Source organism: Amphiprion ocellaris, chromosome 7, assembly GCF_022539595.1.
Source record: "Amphiprion ocellaris isolate individual 3 ecotype Okinawa chromosome 7, ASM2253959v1, whole genome shotgun sequence".
NCBI lineage: Eukaryota > Metazoa > Chordata > Actinopteri > Pomacentridae > Amphiprion > Amphiprion ocellaris.
The window spans coordinates 21,389,531-21,415,280 of record NC_072772.1 but is presented as its reverse complement, the minus strand read 5'-3'; the positions used below and the strand labels follow the sequence as shown (position 1 = coordinate 21,415,280).

At 39.9% G+C, this 25,750-nt stretch overlaps 1 protein-coding gene across 2 annotated transcripts in view; it reads left to right on the top strand.

The window, feature by feature from the left end:
* The first annotated feature begins 6,079 nt into the window (after window positions 1-6,079).
* Window positions 6,080-25,750, top strand: part of LOC111562717 (unconventional myosin-Ic) — a 68,919-nt gene continuing 49,248 nt past the window's right edge. The window contains exons 1-2 of one of the 2 annotated variants that reach the window (XM_023261397.3): window positions 6,080-6,208; window positions 6,305-6,566. In XM_023261397.3, coding sequence (XP_023117165.2) covers window positions 6,477-6,566 — 90 coding nt within the window. In that variant the 5' untranslated portion in view covers window positions 6,080-6,208; window positions 6,305-6,476. Of the gene's footprint in view, window positions 6,209-6,304; window positions 6,567-11,784; window positions 12,128-25,750 lie in introns of those variants that run through there. The other variant, XM_023261401.3, reaches the window with a different exon arrangement.

Genomic DNA, 25,750 nt, shown 5'->3' with positions numbered 1-25,750 from the left:
GACGAGCACACTGCTGCAACTTGCTGTCACAAACAGGGCTAATCCCAGGAGCTGTGTGGGGTAAACCAACATCCATCCACATTCCAACAACCAGCTGAATCACACTCTTGTTCATCCCAGAGGTAAAGGATGTAGTGCACCTGCTTTTAACAGCGATTCTGGCTGCCAACGTTTTTAGTCCGATGTTTCCCACAGTCATTACGATGAATTCAGATAAAGCATCATTCATTTTCACAGCACAAGCTGTTTGCATTTCAACTGATTTCTAAATTGGATGGTATAAAACATCTTTACTAGAATAGTTTATATGTAAAATATGCATACTGCCGTTCACCCAGGCAATTTCATATTTTCCATGAAAACTCACACTTTCATTCATGTGCTAACATAATTACACAAGGGTTTTCTAATCATCAATTAGCCTTTCAACACCATTAGCTAACACAATGTAGCATTAGAACACAGGAGTGATGGTTGCTGGAAATGTTCCTCTGTACCCCTATCCATAATGGAATTAAAGTGTCTCATTGGTTGGTTTTATGACAGCTGCAGGTGGCTTCAGTCAGATTTCCGTCTTTGCCTTGAAAATTCCATATTACTGCCACAGTCTCTGAACTGCCTCTGTTTCCTCACAATGACTCACCTTCAGTCTGTGGAAACAAAGGAAGCACAGTGACACACACTATAGAGAACATCCTTTGTGATGCAGCATTAAGATGGAAAAAAGTGGCATCCGACCTGCTTTCACTGCTGTCAGTCTGTGGCAAAGGGAAAAAAAATCAAAGGAAGTGAAGTGTAATCTTCACATTGTGAGTATGAAAGCGGATATGATGGTCTAGGCAGGAAAATAGAACAACAAGTGTTTTCTACAAGATCAACGTTCTCATTTCCTCATATTAAATTTATTTTAAGGTATCGTATTTATGTTAATCTTATCTCTTTCTCTAGGATAAACTGTAAATATCAATTAACAGCCAATGGCATTACTGGGATTTGTGCATTATTATACAATTAGATTTGCAAGTTCTCAACATGGAGACTTATTTTATCCGTATTACTTCAAATAATCTGTGTTTGTGGTCACAGTTTATTTTCATTTGCATTTAAAATTAGACAACAATAATGTGATTTAGTCCATGGGCCCCGGACCCAAAATCTCCAGTATCGGTACCACTCAAGGTGACCAATTCTTTTTGGTATTTTTATAGCTATATGTCTCTAGTTTGCATTTTGATATGATAGCCGTTGCAGACTCACGGCTTGATATGTTTTATCACTCATTTAATGGACACAATGAAAGGGTCTGAGTCAAAAGTCAAGTTCGATAGGATTATTCCTCATTATGAAAAAATAAGAAGTGCCACATGTCACACATCATCATCTGCATTAATAACTTTACAGCACTGAACAATACTGTAACAAACTTGAGTCTGAGAAAGATTTTGCTGCTCTGGTAACAAAAACAAGAAACAGGATGACAAAACAAGGCACAAAATGACAAAAACAAGACACAAGAAGACAAAAACAAGGCACAAAAAGAAAAAACAGCACAAAACAACAAAAACAAGACACAAAAAGACAAAAACAAGGCACAAAACAACAAAAACAAGACACAAAATGACAAAAACAAGGCACAAAATGACAAAGCAAGACAAAACGATAGAAACAATACACAAAATGACAAAAACAAGACACAAAACGACAAAAAAGACACAAAAAGACAAAAACAAGACACCAAATTACAAAACAGGACACAAAATGACAGAAACAAGACACAAAATAACAAAATAAGAATCAAATCGACCAAAACAAATAAGCATGAAAAGAAAGTACAGACAAACAAGAAATGCATTCATCTGAGTCTGATGTTTAATTATTCTGCCCTTTCTCAAAAAGTTTTATTTGATTATTGACTCATATTACATGTGATCTTTGCATACGGTGAGATTTAAATGAATTGTGCAATACCACAGTTATGGTGAATGTGACCGTTTCACTAATAAGTGATAAAGCTGCCCGTGTGGAAAGGCTATCACATCCTGATGTACTCATAATAACCCAACATACATTTAGTACCACTTAGGTTTGGTCACCTGAGGTGGTACCAATATCTGGTCTGGCCCATGGACTAATTATCTTAGAAGCCAACTATGTGTTCTTATTTTAAAGTAGAACTGGGCAGAAGTGCGTGCGTGTGTGTGTGTGTGTGTGAAGGCCACGGGTTTCCTGTTGATGCCAGGCTGTCAGTAATGCCTCCAGCTGGGGTCAGAGGTGGAAGGATGTGTGTCTCTGCATGTTCCCCTCCTCCAGCAGCAGCAGCAGCAGCAGCAGCAGCAGCCTGTGATGCCTCCTCCATACCAAACACAGATGCTGTGCCACTCTCACACTGAAAGACAGAATCCTCACAGAACATGCACGTGTAAGGCATAAAACTTTTTGAGTACTGCCGCTCATTTAATATTTATTAGAACATGTGAGACAGACGAGAGTGCAATCTGCCCAAGAAAGCAGCTCTGAGAAACACATAGAAGCTGCAGAGGAGCAGCATATTGGTGCACTGAAATAACCCTCATGTGGACTTAACATCCTGAACACTCCCCTTGTCCGAAGCGTCAAACATGACCCGCCTCCACTGAGCCTCTAAAGTAAAGCAGCTTAATTGAATTTTCTACCAAAAATCTATTTTACATGAAGAAACAACCTCTCATGCATCACACACTTTGTGAAGGTCTGGTTTTTCCCTCTTCAGAGGGCAGAAAGACTGTATTTAATCAGTGGACACCACTGGTTTTTTATTACAGCACACGTTATAACTGTTTCTTTGCTAAAGTAGAGGTTTATTATCACTATCATTGCTGCTAAAGGTACTGCATAGGTGTAAACATTATTTGTTTAGCAAGACATAGTACTTGTACAGCCTAACAAAGTATCAGAAATGTGTAGAAAGTAGCTTTAAATGCATTTTTTGAAGGGAAACAACCACAGTGTACTGTATACTGTACAATGGAATTCAACTACAAAAACTCTTTTGAATCATTGCTCCACCCACAAGGTGCATAATCTACAACAATATTAAGAATAAAATATAATAATAGATGTAAAACAAAAATATGAAGAACATCTTGCTATAGTTGGGCTGCACAGTGGCTTGGTGGTTAGCACTGTCGCCTTGCAGCTAGGAGATCCCCAGATCACCAGGATCTTTCTGCATTGAGTTTGCATGTTCTCCCTGTGCATGTGTAGGTTTTCTCCAGGTTCTCTAGCTTCCACCCACAGTCCAAAAACATGCTGAGGTTAGTTGGTGGTTCTACTGGTGACCTGTCCAGGGTGTCCCCTGTCTTCACCCCAAGTGTGCTGGGATAGACTCCAGCCCCCCATGTGACCCTAATGAGGAGGAAGCGGTGTATAGATGATGGGTGGATGGATGTTTGGATGGGTGATGTGGCACCTGCACATGAAAGGTTTAGTTTTTTGACATCAATCAGTAGCACACATAATCTCAGTTTCTCAGTGTGTGTGTGTGGTTTTGAGAGGTGTGTGTGTGGGATGTGAATGTGTGTTTTAGTCCAAAATGACCCAAAGACAATCTTTGTATCCTGGTGATGTACAGCTTTGATGAAAACATAAACAAAGACAATGCTTCACTTTTTCTAAAGGTGGGGTCACTTTAGGAAAAGTCATTGAATTTCAAGTTGAAAAAAGGTCATTTAGAGGTTTTTCTCAGCTATTCAACATAATGGCACATGGTTTAAACCTAGTGAAAATAGAACATTTGGTATTAACATGAAATAAACATCCTGTAAAATCACTATTACTATGTGAGCTTGCAGTTGAGTTTTAATCTTGACTAGTTTAAACAAAGACATTCCCCTTATCAAGACTGCAATTGAAACTCTAACATTGGTTTATTGGAATTATTATAGACATCTGAAGAGGTATAATTATCACATGATGCTAAAATAAAGTGAAGTAAACTATTTCCCTTGCATAAATGAATAATTGTTCTGTTTTTCTGTGCTGTTAATCATCTTGCAACCCCTCGCATGTATCCTATGACCCCTTTAGGAGGCTCTGATTCCCATGTTACAAGCCACTGCTCTAAAGCTGTCCTCTCTGTGGCTCCCTTATTGCAAGGTTTGGTCAGATTTCACCCCACAAATTATGAGGAATACAGCAAATTGCATGATGAGCACAAATAACTGGATGCGTCCCGCAGGGCTGGCCATGAGTGAACAGGAACGCAGGGAGGGCTCTGGAATCATCTGACAGGTCAGGAAGGTCATCCAAATGATGTATGTTTATCTGTCAGTGTGTGAACCAGTGTGTGTGAGTCGAGTGTCGAGGCCCTGGTTAGCGCAGTCCTTGGAGACAGGAAGTGTGGTACTAAGAGAGCACAAGTCCCTTATTTGTTTTTAGGAAGCGTGTGGTGCAAAGGCATGCCTCGTGCTCGTGTATCCTCAGGGAAGACAGTTCCGTCATGCACATATTCAAACACGCATGTACGTCACACACACACACTAAATCTGCTGGGTGGATACGAGGACTGTCTGAGGCAGGATGCTGGTTCTAGGAGGAAACTCTGCTCACACCAGCACTCTCTCTCTCTCTCTCTGTGTGTGTGTGTGTGTGTGTGTGTGTGTGTGTGTGTAATGTTAAAAACCTGTAAGCAGTGCCATCATTTATATAATAGGAGCCAAGGAAAACAAAAGGTTGAGCGAGACTAGTGATTTCCAACCAGGGATTTTTGTGCATAAGAGGGTACCTCTGCCATGGCGTCAGTGGAAAGATAGTGGACTTGCTCAGCTAATTAAAAAAAAAAAAAAAAAAAAAGGAGAATGTTAATTGAAAAAGTATTATATTATGAGGTATAAAATATTACAACCAAGAGTGTGTGGAGACTAATTAACAAGTATGCATGAAAGGCTAAATTTAGCTTAAAAACAACTGGTAAGCATGTAATGAATAGCTAAAATAGCAAAAGTAATGGATAAATATTAAATAAAGAAAGAAAGAAAGAAAGAAAGAACTAGCACCACCACCCTCAAGCTAGAAAATCTCCGGTTCGTATCCCGGTCTGGGATCTTTCTGTGTGGAGTTTGCATACTCTCCCTGTGCATGTATGGGTTTTCTCCAGCTTCCTCCCACAGTCCAAAAACATGCTGAGGTCAACTGATGATTTTAAATTCTCCAATTGTTTGTCTCTATATGTATCCCTGTGATAGACTGGTGACCTGTCTAGGGTGTCCCCTGCCTTCACCCGAGTCAGCTGGGATAGACTCCAGCCCCCCCCGCGACCCTAGTGAGGATTAAGCGGTGTATAGATAATGGATGGATGGATGCTAAATGTTAGCTAAAAGTAATTGTAAAGATTATTGTTGAAATACTAGTTAAAACTAATGGATACTGGTTGAAATGTTAGCTTAAGGTAATGAATAATAGTTTAAGGAAAGCATAACATAAGCATTGTAAAGAGAGTAATGGTTGATTATAGTTAGCTGCATGTAAAGGAAAAAATGGTTGAAAAAGTTAGCTAAAGCCAATGTTTAAAACATCCCAAAACTCTATTACTTCGAGTAGTACAACTGCAAACTGAAACCATATTGTATACTGACAGCTAAACTGAAAGGATTTTTTTCAAACAATATCCATGCTTCTATAATTAGCAGTGTTAAATGAAGTCCAGTTTAAAATCAGCTCAGATGAGCACATGAGCTGAGCTGAGTGATTGGATATTTGTGACAGGGCTGTGGAGGTACTTCAGATAAGAAATGTTGGGAACCACTTACATGGGCTGCTCCCTTTATTACTATTCTGGGATTTAAATCAAAAGAAGAAAAAAAAATGTGTTCACCTGCTAAGACTAATAGATAGCTTCTTTCATTCCAGACCCAACTGTGTTTGCTACTTCCTATGAGCACATACATATTTATCTCCCAAGCTCACACACGCACGCAATTGTAAGACAAAAGACACATATCCTCTGCATGTGACATCCATCTTGAGTCAGGCTGAGCTCCATATCCTCCCCATGATCCCTCAGCCAGAGAGGAAATATCCTCTAGCTGCAGTGAAGGGAAGCTGGCCTCACTGTGACTCTCTGCTCTGCAACAGGTAACACCCCAACCTTCAATTCCCAATGCTCGAAACTGCCAGTCGCTGCTTTCCGCTTGTTGATCCGCGTGTTAGGAAGTAAAAATTTCTCTGTCAGGTAAGAGTTTCTACTGTACCATAAGGTGTGTCTCTGCATGTAGGAGAGAGGTTTGTGATTTGCTTGCTTGTGTACAGTAGTGTTTTTGCTTTACAGGCCTCTCTGGGGATGGTCCTCTGCCTGACTTGAAGATTTGTTGACAGACCTGAGGGAAGCAGTGTGTTATTTTCACCCGGACACGCTTGACAAAGTTGAAGAGGAATAGCGAGCACAGCAACACAAGACGGCAACGCTCTGAGAGAAAGTGAAGGAGTGGAAAAAAGGAACAATGATGGAGCTGAAGATCCAGCTGATCCCAACAGGGGAAATCATCCTTCCTCCGGGGAAGAACGGAGAAAACTTCTGCCACAACTGCAAGGTTAGTTCACACGCCGTGGCCATGTCTGAGGCCAGATCTGGAGTCAGATTTTTCCACTCATCCTTCATTCCACTGGGTTTTATGCAGTCCAGTGGGCAGAAATTGATGCTGACACAGCTGGAGGTTACAGGGTTCATTTTAAGAGCTGTAAATTGCTTCAGAGTATTCCGTCTGTCAAGTAAATTGCACTGATAAATCAAAAAAATATGTGGTTAGTAAATAAGTTTAAATCCTGTTTGGCCCTGATACAAAAACGCTACACAAGATAACGAATAAAACAAAACACAAGATGACAAAAATGAGACAAAGAAACAGGCGAGACAAAAAGGACACACAAGGCGACAAAAATGAGAAACAAAACAGCAAAAACATGAGACAAACAACCCCAAAAAAACAACAAAAACAAGACAAAGTATTATAAAAATATGACAAAAATGAGACAAGCGACAGAAGTCAGACAAAAAGTGACAAAAAATGAGACAAAATGTTACAAAAATGAGACACAAAACAAACATGAACAATCTCTTTATGATCAAAACAACTTCCAGACAATATTCCAAGACACGAGACACAAAATGACAAAAATGAGGAAAAAAAAGACAAAAAATGAGACCAATGACTCGAAACAAAACAAAAAACGGACAAGAAATTAGAAGAAAGTTACAAAGCGACAAAACAATGGGCAAATGACACAAGTGAGATAAAAAAAAACACAAAACGACAAAAACGAGAAACAGAATGACAAAAACATGAGAGAAACAGCAAAAGCCAGGCAAAAAAAGACAAAAAAACCCCAACAAAAGCATGCTGAACCAACTGTAGCTTCAGTAGACCAAACTGGAATGAAGCTGCACAGGAAATGCTGTATTTTAAAGCTGCTGTAATCAGTTTAAAAAAGCATCCAAAAGAAATGAAATAAGAGTGTTTCATAACGAACAGAGAATTATGACCAGACTGAACTAATTTAAAAGTCAAAGAATCACACATTTCCAATAGAATTTTTTTGAAAACCAAAAGCAGAGCCAAAAGCAGGGTGAATATTAGCCTTAATCATACGGCCAGAGACATGACTCCAAATGAACAGCAAACACTGCTCCATAGCTGCTGCATGTGCAAATAAGTGACTAATTGCTAACAGGTTCAACTTAAAATCTACTGATACATGTTGTTGACGCCTTGTTTGCGTTGCCCCCATGTGGGAAATAAACTCGTATTGCAGGTGTAAGTAAAAAGTACAATCACAGACACTCCCATTTTACGAAAGTAGCTGGTTTGGTAGGTGTTTCCCACAACACAAGCATTATTATAGTTAGGGCAGGGACTTTAACGCGTTGATTTTGATTAATTAATTACAACGAAAATAACGCCTTAAATAAATTAACGTATTAAATTGCACTTTTCTCAGTTCCCTAATTTCTGGCACACCAGTATCTCTGATGAACACTCCAGCCCAGTAGGTGGCGGTAATGAACCTCAAGTCTGTTTGTAGCCATGAAGAAGAAGCACAGGAAGCACTGAGTGAAGTCAGGCACTGGTGAACAGTGAAGGAAGATGAGATTGAGCTTGTTGGGCAGAAAATTTTCTTGTAAAAATCTTCCTGATGGCAGCTTGGATAAAAGCCTGGTTGTGCGCAAATCGTGCAACAAAGAGTTTTCTGATCACTTCAATGCTGAACATGTTGCTGTTAGCACCAGAACTAACGTTAGCTACGACAATCCTGCTAACAACTAACGGTGTAGCCATCCCATAATAGACCACTTTTCAAGACAGTGCTTGAGTTTACAAAAAGTCTTAAAATGTTGAATATAATCACTATAATTGCACTTTGAGTTTGCAGTAATCTGTGAATGTAGCAGACAAATGAAAAATGCAGATAAATAGAAATGAAACAAACAATTTTGTTTAAGTTTTTACACTGTCGAGGCTCCACCTCCTTGGAGGAGTAATAACTTAAACAACAAAAATATCTGTATTTTAATAACTTAATTATAAACTTTTTGTTTATAAAAAATACACAAATAAATCTTTATATTCCTATAAAATGTACCATCAAAATGACACCATTTATCAGACCCAGAAACTATGAAAACAGAATAAATCTGTGGATTTTCAACTTTCTGAAGCTCCTTGAATGACTTATGCTTTTATTATATGCCATACAGTGGGAAAATTTTTTCTAAATTTTAAATTATAAACATGTACATGTCTATTCATTGATTCAACTGTCAACCACAATTTTATTTGAATTGAAAAACTTCACTTATTGTGTCAAATATTGCTGTTTGACAAAAGTGCGATTAATTGTGATTAATTAATTCCAAAGCCTGTAATTAATTAGATTAAATTTTTGAATCGCGTCCCACCACTATTATAATTATTATCAATAAATAATAATAATAAAAAAGCTGAGCGTTGGTCCAAAACACTGGAAGTCACTAATTTAAAATCAGAGAGTTTCAGAGACACTTAGTAAATTCTAAGAAAATAACCCTGATGATGGATGCGTATATTTACAGTAGAAAGCCTGTGTTGTTAACTCGGGGCAAAGACCTACATCTTTTTTTTATCTGCCTCTGGCGAGATCATCAACTTCATGCAGACTGGAATAAACCTTTAAGTCAGAATTACGTTTATCTTTAAATGAGCAAATGTTGGTGTCCTGTTGGATGTTCTTGTCTGAGCCTGAGAGACATGTGTTGCTCTAAAACACTGAGGCATGTGTAGCATTCTGTATGTGTTGAACTCATGTAGGAGGGTAGTAATAAAGACAGCTGATGACCAATATCTATATATGTAAAGTATCTCAGGAATGAAGGGAGTGAGCTTTTTTGAAAGCAGTCCTCCCGTGGTATAAGGTACCATTTGGTACAGTTAAAGCATGGGCTGACACGGGATTTGGATTTATAGTCGAAGGAATGTGGCATGGCCAATGTAGCCTGCTGTGTGCTGGTTAGCTATGATTTGGGAGGTGTGGAATGTACCGTAGCCTGGACGGGAGGAAACGACAAAGACATTCCTGTGCACAGCTTCACTTGTTCCCCTTACCACATTCCTCTAAGGTCAAACCACCCTGGGTCTGTCGATGTGTGTGAAAGGTGTGTTACGTTTCCTATTTATACAGACTAGATTTCTAGAGACAGCATTAGAGTCCACAATTTAGCTTCCAGATATATTTTTGACAAGTTCTATTGGACTTTTTTTCTGTATTACAGTGGATATTCCAGTGACAAATTGAAGTTGGGTGAGGTTTTGTGAAGTTGAATCTGGAAAATATGATCTGAACTGACACCGAAACGAATATTTGACACTGTTTGGTGATTTTGGCTCCACGGTAATGGGCTGAAGAGGAGACAAAGTTGAGTCTGGAGGTGTGGGCTCGGTGTCAGCAGCCTCTCCCTCTAGCACAGTCTGTCTGTTTAACATTGCCTTGTCAACAGGATACAACCTGTGTGTGTGTGTAGGTGTGTGTGTGTTGGTGTGTGTGAATGCTGAATCGACCACTCCCCCCTCTGGCAGGACAGCCATATTACAGTGGGGCTCCAGCAGTGACACCCACCTGTCCAGCTGGTTGAGGTCACCTTCACACAGCACATGTTGCATAACTGCAGTAACATCCGACATGGTACACAGGCTGTCTGAGCTGCTGACATTTACTTTGTCATTTGAGGAACCCACACACACGTGTTCCCCTGTCATCACTGAGGTCATAACTTTGGCGTTTTAGATTGATTTAGAAAAAAGAGTAGGAATTTTTTTGAGCTTTTGCATGAGTTTAACCCTCGTGTCATCCTGCGGGTAAAAACTGACCTGTTTTAAAGTTTGAAAATGTGGAAAAATATATATATTTTCACAGTGAAACTTCTGATGTCCACATTTTCAACATTTTTGGTAAATCTTTGAACATTTTTTGGTGGAAAAAAAAGAAATGTTAAAAGTGTTTCTTAAGAACATTCACAAAAAAAAAAATAAATAAATAAAAAAAATCAACCAAAATCCAGCGAATTGATTTTTTTGGGGAACGTTCTTAAAGAAAATATTAGAAGTCTTACTAATATATATGTAATCAGTTTAGATATTTTTAGGATTTTTTTGGAAGATTTTTATTCATTTTTTGAAAATATTTACAAGAATTTTCTTGCCAAATTTGGGGGATTTTTAAAAAAAAAAAAAACTTTGAAGGGAAACTTTTAAGGACTTATTGGAATTTTCTTCCTGAAAACTTTGCAAATTTTCAGAAATTTGGGGAATTTTTTGCTGAATTTTTGGATTTTTTTCAGACAAGGAAAATATTTTTTGGTGCCCGTATATGAGGACAACAGGAGGGTTAAATGTGTAGTATGTTTAAGACTAACCAATGCAAAGAATGTATAAAGAATTGGGAAATGTCACAATGAACTATCAACTGAATACAAAAAAATTAATAGCCTAATCAGTTAAAGAGATCAGGGAAAGTTTAATTTGTGATTTGTTAGTAAAGCTTTATATGAAGGAGGGGGCTGGACTGATGCTGTGAAGCTGCAGTAGCTTCTGTACTGACGGTAGAGGGTACAAGAGCTCTTTGAAACTGATATGAGGCAGCTCGATGCAAACCCTTGTCACGCCTCTGTGGTGCAATTTGCAGCGGAATGGCATCTGGTAACCTTTGTGAAAGAGAAAGATGAACTCACAGTGGCAGCGCCAGGCTCCATTTAAATATCTACTCATTTAATATTTGTTTTCTGTGTGTGTGTGCCTTACTTCCTGCTGTTCACCTCTGAGAGGGAGCAGCTGTGCAGGTCGAAAGTTGTCCTTATGGAGGACTGTCTTTTGCTGATGTGTGCAGGAGTCTAACTTGTGCTCAGATGGGTGTGTCAGTTTGCAGACAAGGATCAAACAATAAATGTCTACTTTTTTTGAATAGAGTTTGGCTTTGATGTGTAGGGAGCATGTTATTGTTCTATTCTGTATATGAGCCCAAGGCGAATTAAATTAAACCACCATAATTTGCTTTCCAGGACTAAAGCATGTGATAAATGAGGAGCAGTGAAGCTGTGTGCAGAAGATAACATATGGCTGTCTATTTTTGCTATGAGGAGAGTTTGTAGGGATGACGACATGGTGCGTGGCTTGGCTAAATTAAACTCAGAGCAGTGGGATGGGTTTTTGGTGAACTTCCTGGTGTTACTGAGCTGTGCTGCCCTTCAATGAAAGAAAAGGAAGGGGGAAATCACCACACCACTCCCACAGAGGGTTTAGGGGAACTGAGTCCTGCACACTGACAGTCTGTTTCATATTTACACCATTATACGTCCCTTCATCCGTGGTATGAGTGTGACTGGTGGCTGAAGTCTCGCGCTGAGGCTGTGGTGTGGGTGAAGCAGAGTCCACAGTGGGAGCGCTGGTGTGTACTGGGAGTGGTGGGAGGGTCAGGAGAACCGGCATAGTACGTTACCTACCGACAGACCGGACTAACACTCACAGAGGAGGGACTCCGCTGTGAGCAGATTTCCCCCGGACTGTCTGGACGGTAGAAGCCGGTCAGAGAAGAGCAACGCACCGCTGTAGAGCTCGGCTGTTTCCAGGTATGTTTATGTCAGTACCAACTGTTATCGGTCCGCTGCTAACTGTTAACTTTCGCTACGCTCTTTGTAATGACAGGAGAGCTGTATTTGTCACAGCTGGAACATTTGGACGCTTTCTGCTTAGTAAGTTGTGACATTGCAGCATGTTTGAGTGAGTGGGCTGAGAGATCTCATGTGTGCCATATGGAAAAAAAATCCCTCATGCCAACTGCCGTTCAAAAATGTAGCGTTTTAACGCGGCGCTGCCTCATACTAACTGATTTTACACAATAAAACACTAAAAAAAGAGCAGCTAACAAACAACCGGGAGCTTCTGTCCAATTCTATATCTTCCAGAGTATCAGTGTTTATGACTTTCACAATATTTCGGTGTTTACAGTCGACATGTGCACCGCTACTCAGTCTTCAGCTGAGGTTTAACTGCAGTGGTAGTGTATCGTTAGCTAACCTAGCTACCTTCTTAAGTTTAAAACTACGTGTAAAAGTGTAGCAGTGGTGTACTGTATGTATGCCGGTTTAAAGACTCAATAACCATTGATTTCTACAAGTTTTCTGCTTTAGTTATCGCCGGCCAGCACTCAAAGAGAAATAAATCTTATTTTCGGCCGGTTTTTGAATGTATTTTGGTGAGAGGCTGTCTACCTGAAGAGTCAGTCATCAGGGCTAGTATCTCCAGTGGACTGGCTAACTGGCGGGCATTGAAGGCAACCGTGAACTTTTAGCCACATACTGATTTGGCTTTTAGCCCACAACATCAAATCCCTCAGGCAGGGGCTGTCTTTTTATAGACACCAGACAGACACAGATTAAGACAGTTGACTGAAGAGCGATCACACCTCAGTACAAAGGTGCTGTTAAGTTACTGGGTGTGACCTTCTATGAAGGAATGGAGTATTTGCAATAGAAGCTATTAATATAACCAGTATTGTAGTACTCTAAATGAACAGCTGGCAACCATCTCCAACACAGGATCACCCACTTACAGACTGTTTTCTCTGAAAATACATAGAATTTCGGCATGGTTTAGATGATTTTAAATAGCAGGTAGCTGGTGATTTCACAGAAGAAAAAAGTAGGCTAAACTGACTTTATCCCATCTCCTAAAGAAACTTTTAAAGAGGCTGTGTGAAGTTGCCAGTAGCTGGCTGGACTTCAGCTGTCTGGCTGTGGCTGAGAAAGTGTCTCTGCAGTTGACGAAAGCGTGGTCAACAAGCTGGTCCACCTGTTAATGTGTGTGGTTTGTAAGTGTAATCACACGGGAACCACCCAGCGTCTAATGCAGCCAGTTAATACCAGAGCCTGTTAAGGGATGAGCAATCATTTCTGATCACGGAAATAATTCTGCTGTAATCAAAAATTCTGACGTGCAAATATAAAATGAGTATGCAGATGTGGAACTGGCTCATCTGGGTCTTCTTGTTCACTGTCTGCACAGGTCTACAGTTTTCTCTCAGAGAGATGTTCTCTTTTGGGTTTATAATCTGTTCACCTCCAGCCTGATAATCAGTGAGGTAGATTACCCACCCAGCGGGAAAGGGAAGACAAACTAGCCTTGTGCTGACATTAGAAAGATGCACATGTAGACTGAAACCAGAAGAGAGAAGTGTGAAGAAATGATCTAGCATGGGTGGGACAGTCCTCAGGGTTCAAGCTGCTTAGAGCAGCTGACCTGTTGCTTGAAGGTCACCTGGAGGGCAGGACTCCCAGTGTTCACAGACTGTCTGCAGCTGCCATTAAGTTGACTGTCACTCTGCTGAAAGTTTGATAAAGGCTCCTTTAAATGACAGCTTGTTATTGTAGAGGACTGGTTTTGAAGCAGGACTGTATGGGGTGGCTCTGACCACAGTGTTGCATCAACCTACAGAGAATGTTTGCCTGTAATGAACAGGTCTAATTTAAGAAGAAACTGCTCATTGCAGACTATTCAGCACACAGTCTGCACCGTTATCCTACTTTGCCCAAAACACACATCAATAAATGTTTCCAAAGCAGATGCCCCAGTTGTACATTCGTGGCTGAGATTGATTTAGCTGCAGTTTCAGTTGCACTGATGTGGTTCAGATTCCTAAAGGCAGTTTGTTTCCCCTTAGTGCTGTGCTTCATTTTTTAGAGCTTGATGGGCTGGGTTTTTGGTGATATTTCTGGTTCCCAGCTGTCACAGAGTTGTGGTGAGAGTGGTGTTGGGCAGTTTGGGGTTTTAAAGAGCCTTTTCCCTAAATGTGTGCCTGTTTCTTCATATTTGGGCATTTTCATTTTGGGTCTGTATGCTTATGTAAGCGCAAACACAATACGGGGGTTGGTGAAATGCTTATGGGTATGTTTATTTTAGATTAAGATCATTTAGATCAAGCACAGAGGCTTACAAGCTGATTTTGCCCACAATCTCCTTCCACTACTGGGGCTTCAGGGGTTTCACAAGAAAAAACAAACTCCGCTAACTGGTCCTGGCTTGCTGTTTGACTGTTTATCTGATCAAATATCAGTATTTTCCTGCTCCACATTGTTATGCCGGTTAGTTGACTCCTCCATGGCAGATTTTACTTTCTCTTACAGACCAGCTAGTGAAATACAATAAAGTGACATGATGTGTAAGGGTATCCCATAGAGCCTAATAACTTGAATATAAATGAACTCCAGGTGTTTGGCCTATACTCAGACCTTTATTTTAGCAGATATAGAACCTGTTGTTGACAGGGTGAAGGTTTCCCTGTTTATGTGGTCTCTACACTACATGTCAGGAGGATCCTGGGAGGAACCCAGTAGGACACACCTGACTGCCCGGCTGTTCTCCACCATCACCTCTACAACAGGAAAGACAGTCATGCATTCATTTGTCCTCACACACACTCATGGTCTTCCACTGTGCTATAGGAAATGCCCAGTGGGGTTTTATTTCCACTTTATTGACCTTGTACTGTGACCTTGTGCTGTGAACTTGTCCCATCAAACGTGTGGACGTCAGCGAGTGGCATGACAGTTAAGGACATTGTTGTCACACTGAAGGAAGTTTTCATTTAACACAACTGAAAGAAATGAGCAAAACACTGGAAGAGTTTGTGGATGGGAAGCCGGTGAAGGATCATGACTGCACTTGGGGTTTGGATTTAGCCGCACTCGTAGTTTTTTGATTGTTAGGAAATTTCACTTCTCCCTATCATTTGCCTAGGCTAACTGTAGATAACACACTCTTATTTTCTGCTGCCTCTACAGATTATTAATGCAGTGTATGTGGTTCCTTCAAACTGCACCAAGACTGAAGTGTCAAAATGATGTGTTATTTAACAGGGTGTTGTGTGGGACTGTTTCTTAGCTGTGACTTCCTGGAGTCTCAGGGTTTCTTGGCAACCTTGCAGTGATGACGAGACTGAATTAAGTGTTAGAGATAATTTGTACCACTGGTCACTCGCAGTAGTACAAATAAAATATCTCCCACCTTAAGACCATTTTGCACAGACATCTATAAAACACCTCCAACTTTAAACAAGGTTTATTATTATTCTTTGTATTATGAATTTTAATCCATGGAGGCTTTATATCTGTTCAACTTTCCTAGGGGCTAGCAGAGCATATTTATTTGCATGGTGTTATTCCAGTGTAAACTCTGGGGCAGCAGGGAAATCACTAATGCACTTCTGCAGTGGATTGCCCACAGCATTTTTTGACTTATATATCAGGTGAGCAAATTTCGTTGAAGTGTGTGGTGAGCTTCTTTGAGTCTGGTATCCAGTTATTATAATACATCCATGAATACAGGTTGGACGGGTTTTACTCTCAGTGGACAGAGCCTGGCTACTGGAGCCGTTTCCCTTGATTCCCAATGGTTTGCCAGATCAAATTAATCTGCCTGTTGCTTCACATTTAACACCCCTTTAAAAACACCTATTTTTTTTCACCATATCAACATGCCCGTGTGTTTCTTTTTTATATGCTAGAAGACATGAGATAAATAATCAGTCAACGCTAATACAGTTTACTGATGACAGTCTTAAAAACACAGATTCAGACTATCAGAGTTTCTTATGTAACAAACCTAAAGAACCAATCCTGTCTACTTGCATTGATGAGCTTCTTGTGTCATTATTCTTCTTCAGAACTGGGCTCCAGTTCAAACATGTATGTCTACTCCAGTATTATAACTTGACTTCAGGTGGTTAAGTCAGCAACCATAGAGGGACTTTAAAATACGCACTTTATTTTCCTAAACATTGAGCTATTCCATTAAGATGTATCATTTTCAAATGGAAAAAGTAGCAACAGGGGAAAAGGTCAGATAATTGCCAACATAACTCTGGTCAGTCATGAAGTATGCAGCTGTGCCTTGTCCTACACATTCAGTTAGTTTAAAACCTGGTGTCTATGACTACTTTATAAACCCAAGCATGAATATACTGCCAGGGATTTGGACACTTTGCTCTGATAACATTAAGTATAGATATCACTTTAGACTAAGCCAAGAGTAGGGCCGATAAGGTCCTAACGCAACGGCAGTTAGCAATTTAAAGTGGTTTATGAACTTTGTACCCATTTCCTAAGACACTGAAGGGTAAAGTCAAACCAGGGAGGGCCAGATCACATTTTATGAATAAGAGCCCTGATAGCTGACCACAAAATCTTTGAATGTGACTATTATTCCAAAAAATATAAGCAAGGGTGGTTAAATCTGTTTTTCCTCTCTATGTTTTTTTTTTTAACACTCTCCTTGCGGCAGTACAGCTATGCCTTTGCATTTCTTGTGAGAGATTTTGAATTACAACACATATATTAAACTGTCAGCCATCTGTGAAATGTATCACACAATTTCTATTTCAGCTATCATTATGATGAGCCTCCATCAGCGGTGATGATATAAACAGGCTGGTATCCGCACAAGTGTCTACAAACTGCTGATAAATTCATCTAACACTCCATTAGCACTTCATTATTTCCTGTGAGGGGAAAACTAATAAATGCAAGATAAGATAAATGAAAGATCAGGTCAAGTGATAATTACATTGAGTGAATAAAATGACATCCAGTTAGTAATGTTGGTGGTATGCGTGGTAGGTCGTTTGGATGATGACTACTCCCTGTGTCTATGGGAAATTGAGTCAGACTTTGAAATGTTAATGTGCTGGAGATGCTGGAGGGGAATGGCTATTGATCTAACCTTTGGAGACAGAGAGATGCATGATGAGCACATTAACGTGGCTGCTGATGTTCAAATGCAGGATAAACGTCACTATCCAGTAATGTTTTAGTCGTGTGGTCAGTTATGTTTAAACATGAAATTTTAAGAACATTTGTTGACTTTTACATGAAAATCAAACATATTTACTCTCTGATTCTTATTACAATATTATTGATGTAAACAAACCTTGAACAAGAACTAGAATTTTATGTGTTTGCTGCTAAAATTTTACTGGAAGATTTTGAAACATGGGTTGAAGGGACATTTGAAATACAGATATTACAATTTGTTGAATGAATGAATGAATGAATGAATGAATGAATGAATGAATGAAAGTATTCAAAGTAGTTCAGTTAACATTTAAGTACTGAAGGAACTGCAGTTGAAGAATCTTTGCTGAATTAGTCCCTTTTCAAATGATAGTGTCAGTTAAAGTGTAAGCATTAAAGGAGCTACAGTATTTTGGGTAAATCTGGATAAAAGTCCAACATGTTATGTAGCGAGCATTGCTCTTTCTACCCTTACAGCACCACTTTTGATGTGTTTTTAGTAAGATTTTAGTGCAGCTTTGTGTGTCTGATGGCAGACACATGCAGAATGTGTTGGAAATGATGCAGAAACACTAGCAGAATGGAAGCAATGAGAGCTGGTGTCTGGCAGTGAATCAGACTATGTGTTACCTGTGTGATGATGACTCACAGTCTTGGAGGGTGTATATGTACAGTATGTGTGTGCCTGGTCAGTTTTATTCCTCTGCTGTGGGCAGCTGCTTTAGCTTTTCCATGCGATTCTTTTCCCACATCCCAGAGCTGGCTCAGCAGCACAGTGAGCCCCGCCCTGCTGGGAATAAATGCTCTGAGTGATCGCGTCCTGCTTCTCCTCCGTATTACAGCCTTGACTGCTGTGGGACTGGAAACCACCCTGGATGTGAGTCAAAATCCACGCCAGCTTCACTGCCATTTTTGTACATGCAGTGTGGCTGCAGAAGATGGGAAGTCCTCAAGCGACTTGAATTTGAATGCTTATGACAAAGGTTTCAGAAACACACTGCAACAGTGAATATACTGAAGATGGCTGCTGGATGAGAGGTGAAATGTCTTCAAGAACCAAAAAGAAGTCCAGCTGCTTTCTACTGGTGCACTAAGGACTTACAGCTTGTGTGTCCTTGATCTAATGAAACAATTTGTTGGCACTGATCTGTTTTTATTGTTCAGAACTTTAACAATTGGTAGAGTTTAACACAGACATCCAGCACCAGGAATCTAACCAAAACAGCTGAGATATTAGCATCCATAAATTAATTCTTGTGGTTTCTGCCTGACAGCTGCATCTCTTGGCCTGACGGGGTGAAGTTGGCGTCAGCTAAGGATAGAATTGCTCACTCATGTTTACTTACCACAGTGCTGACTAAGTCACTTCCTAATCCTGTCCTGTTGTACACACACCCTCACCTGCACAGCTTCACTGGGATTAACCCGACGATACAGGACAACTGGTAATCCATTTCATCTGCTGTTGTACTTGAGTGCACTCTGCCAGGCTAGCGGGAGAGAAACTCTGTGGGTGTTTGTGTGGTGTGGGTGTGTTATGTGAATGTTTTGTTGAACAGGGCTGTTTAATCCTGTTGTAACATTTTGGGTATTTTACTGGGACATTAGGGCACGACTGTTTAGTTTCTTCAGTACCTTTTGGATGTTACTCAAGCGCTGAGCCTCATGTTAGCTACAACAATAATTCATGTACAATAATAGATGTTTATTTGAATACCTCTTAATGTGAGTCATTGTATTTCAGCTCTGCCTCCCACACATGGAGAAGGTAGGTGGTCTGAAGAATAAAAGCAGTCCTTATCCCCATACTGTGCAAAGTGAACTGGTGTAAACCATCCCAAAATATTCCAAGAATACCTGTAGTTGTACTTTTAGTGAGCTAAATATTTAGGCCTCATTTAGACACATTGTTCATCATAGTATCCATTTACCTGCTGCAGTTTGAATGTTTACTGCCCTCTGTGTGTGTTTTTGTATATGTGTGTGTGTGTGTGTGTGCGTGTATGCGTGCGTGCGTGCGTGCGTGCGTGCGTGCGTGCGTCATAACTAACTGACCTAAGCCCTGTGGATCATGTAGTACATCATACCTGCTCCTCTGCTGGGCATGTACCTGTGATTTTCCAACTGCTTTGTAACCACACTTCTGTGACACACCCACCTGCTCGGTGTTTGCTGCGATATGACACCAAAGGCAAATCTCAGTGTTTGTTGAAACAGGAGTTCATATGGTGTGTCAGTGTTTCTGTATGTTTGTGTTGGGTTGATGTGGGACTGTGGAGCACACTGGAACATTTAAGGCCGTTCCTACTGAGCAAAATCCAAACTGACGGATACAATCAACAAATACATTCCTATCCTTCACCCTCCCACAACCCCTTTTACACTAAGATAAGTTTTACTATTTTTAACTCGCGCATATCTTTCATGGAAGTTAGATGTGTTCACATTTTAAAACGGAGAATGAAGCAGAGGCTGAGAGAGCGGTAGCAAGAGAAACTGGAATCTAGGGAAAAAAGTGGGAAAAAGTTAAATACACTTAGCTTAACGTAATTCCATTTCAACACAGTTAACCTTTCACTCTGGTGTGGATGCTACTTGTACTTTTTTAAGTCTGTTTTGATGTTTGCCATGTAGATTAGCTTGTCAAAATAATTCCCCTTTCTCCATTCTTGCACAACTGTATGTTCTACATCTTGATTTCAATACGTAGAACACCAAAAAAGTGGAACAGGGAAATGTATCTGATGCAAAATAGGAGGTGCTATTTACGATCCCATGGCATGTTGTTCTTAAGTATAGTTTAGTATAGTTTCTCACTCAATTAAAATCTCCTGAAGAGGTGACAAAGAGCAAACTGGCTTGCTAACTGTGAGTCTGAAAGCTTCTTAGCCCAGTCTCTAATGTTCAAACAGCTCATTTAAGAAGTGAGTTAATCCTGCAGCTCCTGTCTCATAACTGTCAAAAAATCCTGAGCATTTTGTGGAGCAGCTTATGCTATCACTAAAGAGCAGCAAATGAAAATGAATAGTGCAACACAGCTGATAAGCTTTGTTAGCTTTCATTTTTAACCCTTCAGATCTCTGTTCCTTTAAGGTTAGCACTGCCTGGATGACTTGTTATCAGTTATCGAGGCAAATTCAGGAATCAAAATACAGTGAAGTTGAACTCGATGTGAAAATTCTCAACATAATCCTAATTACTATTGAATTGAATGATTGTGGTCAGGGTTAGGGATTTATATCTGATCTACACACATTTGTTGTCATTTTTACAGTATTTCCACAATGGTTTAATCTGTGCTTAATATGAAAAGACTGACAATTTAAGTTTTAAAAAGAGAACATTTTTATTGCAACTTAAATGATTCTGCACGTCGGTAAGAGTTCTCTGAATTGTCAGTGTACCTTACCGGAAAGAAGCTCTTTGTGTGTTTTCCATTGCCTTGACTGTGGTGGTGATAAAGTGTCCTTGGTTAAGCCTACAAAAGCTTTCGTTCCCACTCAGTACAGTTTTGTTAACCTTTAACCAAAGGTCTTTCCATGGAGCTTGGATATTGTCAGTACCAGTACAGGCAGGTGTGGCCTTGGACCTTGAAAAGAGAAATGACTGAGTAGTGGGAGGAGTTCTATGAGTTGGTGAAGGAGGAGATAGAATGCAAGAAATATTTTTTAAAAAAAGTGTATAAATAATGGAAACTTACTTGCAAGGTGGTAAGAAGAAAAAGTAGATGTGGCACAAAAGTAAAGCCAAATACCAGCAGGAGGAAAGAAAGAACATTAAAGCAGCATCCATAGTCTGAAGGAATGCAAACAAGAGATGATAAATGAGATTAGGATGCCTGGCACACATTAAGCTTCTGACTGATGCGGGTTTCTGATGTCTAATACTGATATCTGAACAATATTCATTCATTCCTTGTCTTCACCTGCTCATTGCCATTGAATGTAAAACTATGCTGACGTGTGTACAAGCATGCATTTGGATGTAAAGCAGAGTAACACACCGTACAAGTGAACAGTCCATGACAAAGTTGACAAAGATGATCACATGAACCCTGATCAGACCACACTCTGCCATTGTTGTCTGTATTAGTGACCCATGAGAACCAGGTTGTTGTGCTCTTTGGGTTAGGTGGTTGGTATTCACCTGTTTAGTCACAGTCTTAGTCATGCCCACTGCTGCTCTGCCCATTTTAGGCTGTAGAAACCTGAAAGTGAGTGTATAGGGTGTCCTAGGTTAATGTCTTATTGTGTTGAACTCTCCCTTCTTATGCTAACGCCATTAAGATTTGGTGCAATCCAGAGGTTGATGTCATATGTTTGTTAAAAAACATTGGTTTTACAGTTTGATGACTCACTGCTTTGGTGGGAAGGAATGTCTAGTTGCACCTGTATGATGGTGCATTGGATCTAGGATATTCATGGTCCCCTGACCTTTCCACAAGATCCAAGCCAAAATTTTTACTCATCCTGTCATAGAAGTTTGACTTAAACCAGAAAATTCACATTCACATTCACAGCTGCCAAGAATGAGTCCATTCTTTTAGCTAAGCTAAGCTAGTTGTCTGCTGCTTTTGCTTCTTATGCTCCACACTTGTGTGAAAGTGGTATTGAGCTGGTCTTCTAATAAGTCAGTTTACCAAAACAGTTTCTTTAAGGTGGGGTTATCCAAGTTTATACAGAAATATATATAAATACACTCCCATTTAAAAGGTTAGGGTCACTTAGAAATGCCCTTATTTTCAAAAGAAAAGCATTTTTTGAATGAAGATAACATTAAATGAATCAGAAATCCAGTCTAGACATTGTTAATGTGGTAAATGACTATTCTAGCTGGAAACGGCTGATTTTTAATGGAATATCTCCATAGGGGTACAGAGGAACATTTCCAGCAACCATCACTCCTGTGTTCTAATGCTACATTGTGTTAGCTAATGGTGTTGAAAGGCAAATTAATGATTAGAAAACCCTTGCGCAGTTATGTTAGTACATGAATAAAAGTGTGAGTTTTCATGGAAAATACGAAATTGTCTGGGTGAGCCCAAACTTTTGAATGGTAGTGTATATTTAAAACTGACATTTCCCTCAGCCTTTGTCGTACTTTGTTTAGTGCTAATTAGCAAATGTTAGAATGCTCATATTAATGGTCATGAAAATGCTAGGTGTCATGCTGTTTAGCTTGAAGCACAGCTGTGTCAAAGTGCAACCTCATGACTCTTAGTCTTTATTTACTACTATTTCAAAGCTCATTGTCACATTTTACAAGATTTCCAAAATCAGAGGAATTATTACATTGTCACTGCCTCAAACTTGTAAACTGTATATAAGGATGGATATAGGAAGTGATGACGTCACCCATTGTTTTGCGTTGGACCCAAATTAAAACCTAAAGAATGGCCTTATGGTTGATGTCATCAGTTCCAGTTGGAGTTGGGACCTTCCAGATATGGGAAGCTTGGCGGAGCAGGGGCAGCGACACTTTGAACCTGATTTGAACCTGATTTGAACACGTAGCTAACATACTGATGAAGTTGTACACATTACTTAATAGGCAAGGGGTACTGTACACATTATACGTAATGGTACTTTGTGTGAGAATGTGAAGCAGTGTACATGTTTTAATGGTGTTTTTGATGCCAATATGTGAAGACATTGTAATGCGGCTTAAAAAACTAGCTATGCCACACTGTTTCACTTACTTATAACAGTCTGTAGACAAAGGATGTGATATTTATGCAGGGTCCCAAGTGCCTTACCTCAGTGGCTCTGTTCCGCTCCCCATGACACCCACAGTGTGCAACACAAACTAATATTAGCTTAAAATAAGTTGTATCGACTGAAGGCTGACTGGCCAAATGGGGCTTGACAGATGTTGGGGTGAAAAACTAGGATCAACAGGTGCCAGTGCTGGAGAGTAAATTGGCTTCATATAGTTTAATGTCATCCTGATTTCTGTTTGATCGCAGACCTCTAGCATATTTAGCAGAACAAGTGAATTTACCTAATGATATCATAATGACTAAGAAAAAAAATATCAACTTACTATTTCATGTGAGAAGTTGACACTTTTAAATGGGAGTCTAATGGAAGCAGAGATTTTTTTTTAAACCTGTACCTAGCAACTCTCAGTGGTATTACACTGAAAGGTACTTCCGCAATAGCTTCAAATTCAAGCCATGGTTGCTTAAGCCCTTAGGCATCTACGATTCCCCAGTTTTCTAATTGATGTACAGTATTTTTGTCCACATCTCAGCTGCTGTGAGCTGCATACCTCCCTAATAAGCACAACAAATGACCAACCTTACTATCTAACATGCTCCAAGAGCCCTGCCCAGTCTAACTATGAGTAGTTTAGATAATGTAGTGTGTGTATGTGTGAGGGAATCCTCTGCTGTTTTAAAGGAAGGGTTAGAACAGCTGTTCATTTAGAACTGTTCCCAGTGGGATTGAATTATTGTGAGTGTGACACTGGGATGAACTTCACAGAAGGCATTCTTGGGGGGATATTTAACTGCATTACCTCTAAATGTAAAATGCCAATCTTACTATTTATCAGACCTTTAATATGGACATAATCACTCTGTTACCATGTGCTGTGTTCATCATTTTAGCAGCACAAAATGCTTACCAAACAAATGCTGAGTCAGTAGTATATTTACTGTTGAGAACGTAATCTAGAATCTCTATAGGCCTCTACACTACTTTTCCCATAAATCTGCAGGCACATTTATTTCGTCTTTAATTTTAAGAAATGAATACTACAGGTGTGTGATGAAGGCATGTTCTCATTGTTTACATTCTGTAACATCCACACATATGCACCCCCTCTGTTTCATTCATCCCAACCCTTTCAGAGAATGCCTCTCTGTTTTTGTCTCTCAGTTTAAGGGGATACTAGTAATGCTTTCAAGTGCATAACATTTCATGTTCATCATGGGAGCGGCTTCAAAAATGGTGTGTGTGTCATAAGGTTTGTATCGCTGTCTTGCCACTGCTGGCTGACTGTAACCAAATGACCGACAACATCGTCAGTGTGCACACTGCATGTCTGTTTATTTCTGCTCTGTTCCATTATTTTCACTAGAAACTGAGGTTTTTTACAAGTTAGTGAACATGAAAATGTCAGTAATATAAAAGACAAAATTAGAGCATGATGTAGTTGTAGTCAGTGGAGGACATTCTTAGTACAGCTCATGAACATGTGCGTTTCTGTGGAACAGTTGTGTGTGTATTTTCTGTCTCAGCAGCCCAACCCTTGGTAGTAAATCTCAGAGGACAAGATTCTAGAGATGTTGCAATGAACTATGTGTGACCAAATTGCTGAGCCATCCTCTTGTGTTGGGAGAGGGTCTGTGTTAAGTTACTCTGTCCAGATTGTGCTCAGAGTTCAAGCTGTTCGCACATAAATTTCCAGTCATTTGTCAGGTTTAGTGTAGGTGCATGCTGACATGTCAACAGCACTTAAATGAGAAACCGATGGCCTCTAAGGAGCCATTTATCCAATCTGTCGCACTTTTCAAATCATTGCTTCTTTTTCACATTTTTCTGTAGAAAATAACCCTCTCTGTGGCTGTCTCGCCCCATCCATATAGACAGCTGAACACTTCAGTGCTGTATGTCAGAGTGTGTAAATGTAAATGCCAGCTGATGGGATTGCCACACCCATGCCCTAGTTGATGTAAGAACATAACAGCTGAATTTGACTCCACGTACCGTTAAATCTTAAAGTAGAAAAATGGATGAAAGGGAAGGGACAGGAAAAAATAGAGACCGAAGTAAGAAAAATGGTTTTGAAAAGAACGCAGTGTGATGTGTTCTAATCATCAGTTTTTTGTTTTGTCCCACAACTCAGCTGTTCATATTGTTCAATCAGCAAAGAGGATGTGCTCAGAGTAAACAGGAAATTCATGTTTGAAAACTTCGCAACTTAGTCCAAGCTGTTGTAATGTCCTGTGGGCTGGATACATGTTGATAAGCCTAATTTTCTTGCTATCAGTCAAGTCTGATGAATTACTTCTCGGCTTATTTGGTGAAGCCTAAACATCAACAACTGTGTGTTGCTGTTTGTGCGATGGCCCTGAGCGCCTCAGTGCACTGCTACAGCACATGCGGATACACAAACCCCCCACGACTGAGAGCTTCTTCTTTATTTTGACAACACATGCAGTGTTTGGAAGAAAGTGCAGCAAAGTGAGAAAACGCAACCAAAGAGGACCAGGGATTTGGAATGTGAAGCTATGTGACACACACATTTCATATTAAAGAATGGTGTTGTGGTAGTGACTTTAGAAATTGATTTTGTCCTCCTATAGACAGTCACACTTTTTAATGGTGTTCCAGGAGGTAATGTTCCATCATGTTTTTAATCTATTACACAGTAGGAAAGTAGGAAAGTGAAACTTGACTT